This window comes from Suncus etruscus, chromosome 12, assembly GCF_024139225.1.
Source record: "Suncus etruscus isolate mSunEtr1 chromosome 12, mSunEtr1.pri.cur, whole genome shotgun sequence".
In the NCBI taxonomy this organism is placed as follows: Eukaryota; Metazoa; Chordata; class Mammalia; order Eulipotyphla; family Soricidae; genus Suncus; species Suncus etruscus.
In genome coordinates, this window is record NC_064859.1 from 52739837 (window position 1) to 52747047 (window position 7211).

Genomic DNA, 7211 nt, shown 5'->3' on the forward strand with positions numbered 1-7211 from the left:
CGAATCCCGGTGTCCCATATGGTCCCCCGTGCCTGCCAGGAGCGATTTCTGAGCAGACAGCCAGGAGTAACCCCTGAGCACTGCCGGGTGTGGCCCAAAAAAACCAAAAAAAAAAAAAAAAAAGAGATGTGAGTGACGGGTAAGGCAGGGTTCGATCCGAAGCACTACACCTGGTCCTCTAAGCCCTGTGGGAGTAATCCGAGAGCAGGCCCAGGAGTAAGTCCTGAGCATTCCGCGGTGTAGTCCAAAAACAAACCAACAAACAAGCAAGCAAACAAATAAAATAAAATACTAAGAGAATGCTTTCTCTTATAAGGGAGGGGGGAAAAAGGAAGATAAAAAAGTCTTTAACATAAAGACCATTGGTCTTTTATTTTCTGATTCCAAACTCACACCTAATAGTTTTGGTTCAATGACTGCTTGTGCCAGCTAAGCCAAACTCTTCGACTTCTTCAAAATTGTGATCCATGAAAATGTGGCTCCAGTCATGCACAAATAAAAGCCACTGGGTCTCCGAAGCTCCAGGCACGTCTACCAAAATTGTCCCAGCACCTGGAGGAGGTACAGGTGCCTAACCAGGCTTAGAAGTGAACCACAAGGTCACGTTGTGTCCTTCCCAAAGTACTAGTTTTTCAACTCCAATCTTTCTGTTTTGTTTAGAGTGAGTCGCTCCCGTTTAGTCTCACCTACTAAACGGGAGTCCCCTCAGGGATAATTGCTCCCTTGACTCCCTAAAATTAGCTAGCTGATCCGAGTACTTTCGCATTAAGAGAAGCAGCGAGCCAGGACTAGCGCAAGTCCTGCTGGGAATTGTAGTCTTTCCCCCCACGACCTTCAACTACCGCTGCGCGAAACCCATCACGCGCCCAACCGGCGACTCCAGCGCCGGCGACCTGCGATTGGTCCAGAAACGCGGAGCGAGAAGCTGATTGGCCCGCTGGTCCCTAGAGCCCGCCCCCTAGACTCCTTCAGCTCCCCACACGCCCCACCGGGAACCAGCAAATTCCCCTCCAGTCATTCTACGCAGTTAACTCCCAGAAGTAGCCTGAGGCCTACCTACCCCGGAGCCCGGGCTCGGCCAAAGCATTTCTCCCCATTTTCCGTTGGTGGCCCCACAATCCGCCTCCCCCCACCCATTCTCTCTCTCAGCGATTCAAGGCTCACCTGGGCCACGGCGGTGACGCCCGACAGCTGACAGGCCCGCAGCATCTCGGAAGGCTGGAGAGCGCTGCGAGTTTAAGGTGGAGTCGAGGTGGCCGCGCGAGGAGGGGGCGGGCCGGCGTGCTGACGTCATGCGTGCGTGCGTTCCTGGCTTCCGGGCCGCCTCCCCGCGCTCACCGTACCGAAAGAACAGCTGGAGTCACTGCGCATGCGCGGCTCACCCCCGCTCCCCTCCACCCGCCCTGACTGCCCTTAAACCGCCCCTGTAAAAGGTAGCTTCTTCTTCCGGGTCGCGCTAGGAATTCTGGGCATGAGGGTTCAAGCGATTCGCTTGCTAGGAAGACCAACGGGAGGGAGGGCGGGACAAGATCCCTTGGGGGGCGGGGCCGGAGAGATAGATAGCACAGCAGTAGGGCGTTTGCCTTGCATGCAGAAGGTCGGTGGTTCCTCCTAGGAATATACCCTAGGAACACAAAAATACAATACAAGGGGCCGGGCGGTGGCGCTGGAGGTAAGGTGCCTGCCTTGCCTGCGCTAGCCTAGGACGGACCGCGGTTCGATCCCCCGGTGTCCCATATGGTCCCCCAAGAAGCCAGGAGCAACTTCTGAGCGCATAGCCAGGAGTAACCCCTGAGCCTCACAGGGTGTGGCCCAAAAACCAAAAAAAAAAAAAAATACAATACAAAAACCCCTTCCTTACACCTATATTCATTGCAGCACTATTTACCATAGCAAGACTCTGGAAACAACCAAGATGCCCTTCAACAGACGAATGGCTAAAGAAACTGTGGTACATATACACAATGGAATATTATGCAGCTGTCAGGAGAGATGAAGTCATGACATTTTCCTATACATGGATGTACACGGAATCTATTATGCTGAGTGAAATAAGTCAGAGAGAGAGAGAAAGACGCAGAATGGTCTCACTCATCTATGGGTTTTAAGAAAAATGAAAGACATTCTTGCAATAATAATTTTCAGACACAAAAGAGAAAAGAGCTGGAAGTTCCAGCTCACCTCAGGAAGCTCACCACAAAGAGTGATGAGTTTAGTAAGAGAAATAACTACATTTTGAACTGTCCTAAAAATGAGAATGTATGAGGGAAATGGAGAGCCTGTTTAGAGTACAGGCGGGGGTCGGGTGGGGAGGAGGGAGACTTGGGACATTGGGTGATGGGAATGTTGCACTGGTGATGGGTGGTCTTCTTTACATGACTGAAACCCAAACACAATCATGTATGTAATAAAGGTGTTTAAATAAAAAAAAGAAGAAGAAGAAGGTCGGTGGGGCCGGGCGGTGGCGCTGGAGGTAAGGTGCCTGCCTTACCTGCGCTAGCCTTGGAAGGACCGCGGTTCGATCCCCCGGCATCCCATATGGTCCCCCACGCCAGGAGCGACTTCTGAGCGCATAGCCAGGAGTAACCCCTGAGCGTCACCGGGTGTGGCCCAAAAACAAAAAAAAAAAAAAAAAAAAAAAAAAAAAAAAAAAAGAAGAAGGTCGGTGGTTCAAATCCCAGCATCCCATATGTTCCCCCGAGCCTACCAGAAGCAATTTTTGAGTGCTGAGCCAGGAGTAATCCCTGAGCATAGCCAGTGTGACCCCAAAACAAAAAAATAAAAATAAAAAAGGGGAAAGACATGGGTGTGACTCGGACTCAGGCATCTAAGCTAGTCCCTGCTCTGCCAGTTGCTATTTCCAGGAAGGAATCGATTTAGCCAAAGTTGTGTGGACAGTGGGATTGTTTCGGTTTACTCAGAGTTTTGTTTTTTAATTTATATGGCCTTTGGGGCCGGAGAGATAGCATGGAGGTAAGGTGTTTTGCCTTTCATGCAGAAGGTCATTGGTTTGAATCCCGGTGTCCCATATGCCCCCCAGCATGCCAGGAGCTATTTCTGAGCCTGGAGCCAGGAGTAACCCCTGAGCACTGCCCGGTGTTTCCCAAAAACAAAACCAAAAAAAATGTATATGGCCTTTGATGAAACCATCCTGATTGCTGACGGCAGAGTGAATTAACATTAGAAAAAATAGTGCAGAAGACAGTGTTCTCTATTGCACTTCATGGCTCCGTAGAAAAAGGATTTTTACATTCTATCAGGGGTCTCAAACTCAATTTACCTGCGGGCCACAGGAGGCAAAGTCAGGGTGATCCTTGAGTGCAAAGTCAGTAGTAAGCCTTGAACATTGGGGCGTGTGACCCAAACAACTAAAACAAAACAAAAAGATTCCTCTAGGGCAGGGCCACAAAATGTTGTACGGAGGGTCGTTTGTGACCCGCGGACCGTGGGTTTGAGACCCCTGGAGCCTCAGCTTCAATTCTTTCCAGATTAAAAGCATCCTACTTTCTCACCGAATCTTTTAATTTAGAAAGATAATTCGTTCGGTGTTCTGTAGCATGGATTGGAAGATTAGGGCACTGAAAACTTTTCTATTGACTATATAATCTAGTCTATAACAATATTCAGTACTATTAATAGTACTTATGAGTTTATCACAAATCATAAAAACCAAATACTATATATTGGAGGGGTTGGATTTTTTGAGTTTGGTGGGGTTATTTTTGGTTTGGGGGCCATGCCTTGCAGCACTCAGGGGTTACTCCTCACCCTGTGCTCAGAAATCACTCTTGGCAGGCTCTGAGGATCAGATGGGATGCCGGGGATCTAACCTGGATCCTTACCGGTCGGCAGTGTGCAAGGCAAACAGCCTACCACTGTGCTATCCTGCTCCATATATTTGGGGGGTTTTTAATCACTTTTAAGTCTTAACTAGCTGATTTATTATCATGTGGTGTTCTCTCCAGAGATGATGCAATTAATATCATTTTAAAGGGAGAATTGGATTTGAAAAATTATGTTTTTGAAGAACTTTATTAATTGTTCTATTTAATATTCCATTTACTAATACTCTTCTCACATCTTTTGTGGGGGAGAAGAGGAGGATGGATGAGGATGGACCGCATCCAACTATTCTCAAGATTTAATTGTGGCTTTGGGCTCAGATGTCACAGTGGGACCATGTGTGATACTGAGAATCTAATCTAGGCATGGAAGTGCAGAGCAAGTGTCCTAATCCCTCTACTATCTGGCCCAGTCTCACATCTTTTTAATAACTTTTGTTTGAAGTGCAACAGGGTCAAATCCAGAGCCTCTGGATACATGCACATACAAGGTGAGCACTGAGCTACATCTGACCATTAAGTCATTTTCACTATTGAATTGCAGCCTCCTGATGGCATCTGTGCCCCCTGCCAACAAGTGTGTTGTTTTCTAATACCTTGTCTATGAATTTCAGTGTCAGTGAACACTTTGAGTAAGCACTACTTTTAGGGCACATCCCCTACTTTGGGCTTAAACATCATACTTCTGCTTCAAAGATCTCAAACTCCAAATTCAGTTTCCAGGGGCCAGAGCTATAGCACAGCAGATAGGGAATTTGCCTTGCACACAGCCGACCTGGATTTGAATCCCTGGCATCCCATATGTCCCCTGAGCACCGCCAGGAATAATTTCTGAGTGCAGAGCCAGGTGTAATCCAGTTACACTGATGGTATGTCCCCAAAATACAAAAACACACTGCACTGCCGATGTGTCCCCCCAAAAATTTAGTTTCCATATTTTTCTAATCTTTCATTTAGCAAACTTTTTAATCCTCATATTTTACATACAAATTATTACTTGCTTTAGAATCTTCTTTTTTTTTTTTTTTTTTTTGGTTTTTGGGCCACACTCGGTAACTCTCAGGGGTTACTCCTGGCTATGCGCTCAGAAGTCGCTCCTGGCTTGGGAGACCATATGGGACACCGGGGAATCAAACCTCGGTCCGTCCAAGGCTAGCGCAGGCAAGGCAGGCACCTTACCTCTAGCGCCACCGCCCGGCCCCACTTTAGAATCTTCTAAAGTAATTCAAATTCAGAGGCCAGAGAGATATACAAGGGCTAACACACTTGCCTTGCATGTGGGCAACCCTAGTTTGATCCCATCGCTAGATATGGTCCCCTGAGTAATGCCAATAGCATTCTCTGAGCACAGAGCCAGGAGTAAGCCCTGAGAATTGCCAGGTGTTGCCCTTCACAGGTGATTACATTAAAAAAAATTGTGGGGGGCCCGGAGAGATAGCACAGCGGCGTTTGCCTTGCAAGCAGCCGATCCAGGACCAAAGGTGGTTGGTTCGAATCCCGGTGTCCCATATGGTCCACCCTGCCTGCCAGGAGCTATTTCTGAGCAGACAGCCAGGAGTAACCCCTGAGCACCGCTGGGTGTGGCCCAAAAACCCAAAAAAAAAAAAAAAAATTGTGGGGGCACAGTGGGTGTTTGCCTTGCACGCAGCAGATCCAGGATGGACCTGGGTTAGATTCCTGGCATCCCATATGGTCCCCTGAGCCTGCTAGGAATGATTTCTGAGTACAGAGTCAGGAGTAACCCCTGAGCGCTACCAGGTGTGGCCAAAAAACCAAAAAACAAAATTTAGTGGAAGGAGCTGAAAGAGAAGACATGGGTTAAAATGCCTGCCTTGCATGAAATCAATTTCAGGTTCATATCCTTGGCATCACATATGGTCCCCAAATCACATATAGGCATCCTGAGCACAGTGGAAAAGCCCCTAACCACCAAGAGGTATGTTCCTTCATCTCACAAAAAACAAACAGGAATCTGAGCTACAATACAGGGGGTAGTGAGTTTGTCTTGCATGTGGCCAATCCAAATTCAATCTCAGACAACCCCTATGGTCCTCTGAGCACCCTCAGGAGTAATTCCTTAGTGCAGAGCCTGAGAATCCCTGGACATGTCCCTTCAGAAACAAACAAGCAAGCATAAAAGGAAATACAAAACTTGGATGCCCATAGAGATAGCTCTATAGGCTGAAATACATGCTTTGTACACAGGATGCCCAGGCTCAATTAAGCCATTTGCTTGTAAATAGCATTCAATTGCTTTCCATAATAATCTATTGAACAGCAAAACTTGTTCCCAGAACAATATAAAGAAAGACCCTAGCACTGAGCCAAGAGTCACCCCTTCCCTGGGCCTTCCCTCAGCAAAAAGAATGATCTTGCCCTCATTAAAATCTGTCATTAAAGATCAGAAGATGACTCAGAAGATTAGAAGAAACACTTTCAGGCCTGGACCCAGGTTTAGGTTCCACATGGGCCCCAGAACACTGCCAGTAAGCATCAAGCAAGGAACAGCCAGGTGTGACCTAAAAGCAGTAATTAAAAAAGAAAAAAAAATCCCTCCATATTCTTTGAGACCTTGTGCTATATTTCATTTTTTCATCCCTATTTACCCCAATCTGAAGCCTCTCCTCAGCCTACCAGTGAGTCCTTTATCTCTGTGTTCGATACTTTTCTCCTAATTAACTTCCTTCAGACCCAATATTTGACTTTTATCCATTTTAAGCAGTAGGGTTATATCTTGTATATTCATGCAATATCTGAGACAACCTGGATGGGTTATATATATATTTATTTTTTTGGTAAACAATTTTATGAGCTGGAGGTACGGAAGCAAATATTAAAAATATGGAACACTTCACGAATTTGCGTGTCATCCTTGCGCAGGAGCCATGCTAATCTCTGCATCGTACCAATTTTAGTATATGTGCTACCAAAGCGAGCATGGGTTTTATATTTTTTATATTTTTTATTTATTTTGCCATACCTGATGGTGCTCAGGGCTTACTCCTGGCTATAGGCTCAGAAATCACTCCTGGAATGCTCGAGGGACCATGTAGGATGTTGGGGATCTTTGTCATGTGCACAACAAACACCCTACCTCTGTGCTATGGCTCTGGGTCCCATGTTGAGTTTTTGTTTCCTGTTTGACTATTAATTCTCAGGACATGAACTGAGATAATAATCTCACGAATGACAATCTTTTGGGACCGAGCAGTGGAGCTGCTGTAAGATGTTTGCCTTGCACCCGGCTGACCTAGGACGGACCGCAGTTCTATTCCCCGAGGTCTCCCCTATGGTTCCCCAAGCCAGGAGCGATTTCTGAGCGCATAGCCAGGAGTAACCCCTGAGCGTCACCGGGTATGGCCACACACA

The 7211-nt window shown here is 46.9% G+C and overlaps 1 protein-coding gene and 1 non-coding gene across 2 annotated transcripts in view; both read right to left on the reverse strand.

Moving 5' to 3' along the window:
* IMMT (inner membrane mitochondrial protein) overlaps positions 1-1270 on the reverse strand; it is a 51192-nt gene extending 49922 nt beyond the window's left edge. Inside the window, 1 exon segment of the mRNA XM_049784912.1 lies at positions 1165-1270. Within this exon segment, the coding sequence (XP_049640869.1) occupies positions 1165-1209 (45 nt within the window). The 5' untranslated portion in view covers positions 1210-1270.
* Positions 1271-6677: 5407 nt separating this feature from the next.
* On the reverse strand, positions 6678-6781 carry LOC126025217 (U6 spliceosomal RNA). Its single transcript, XR_007501259.1, has one exon. It is a non-coding gene; the product is annotated as a U6 spliceosomal RNA (small nuclear RNA).
* Positions 6782-7211: the final 430 nt, after the last annotated feature.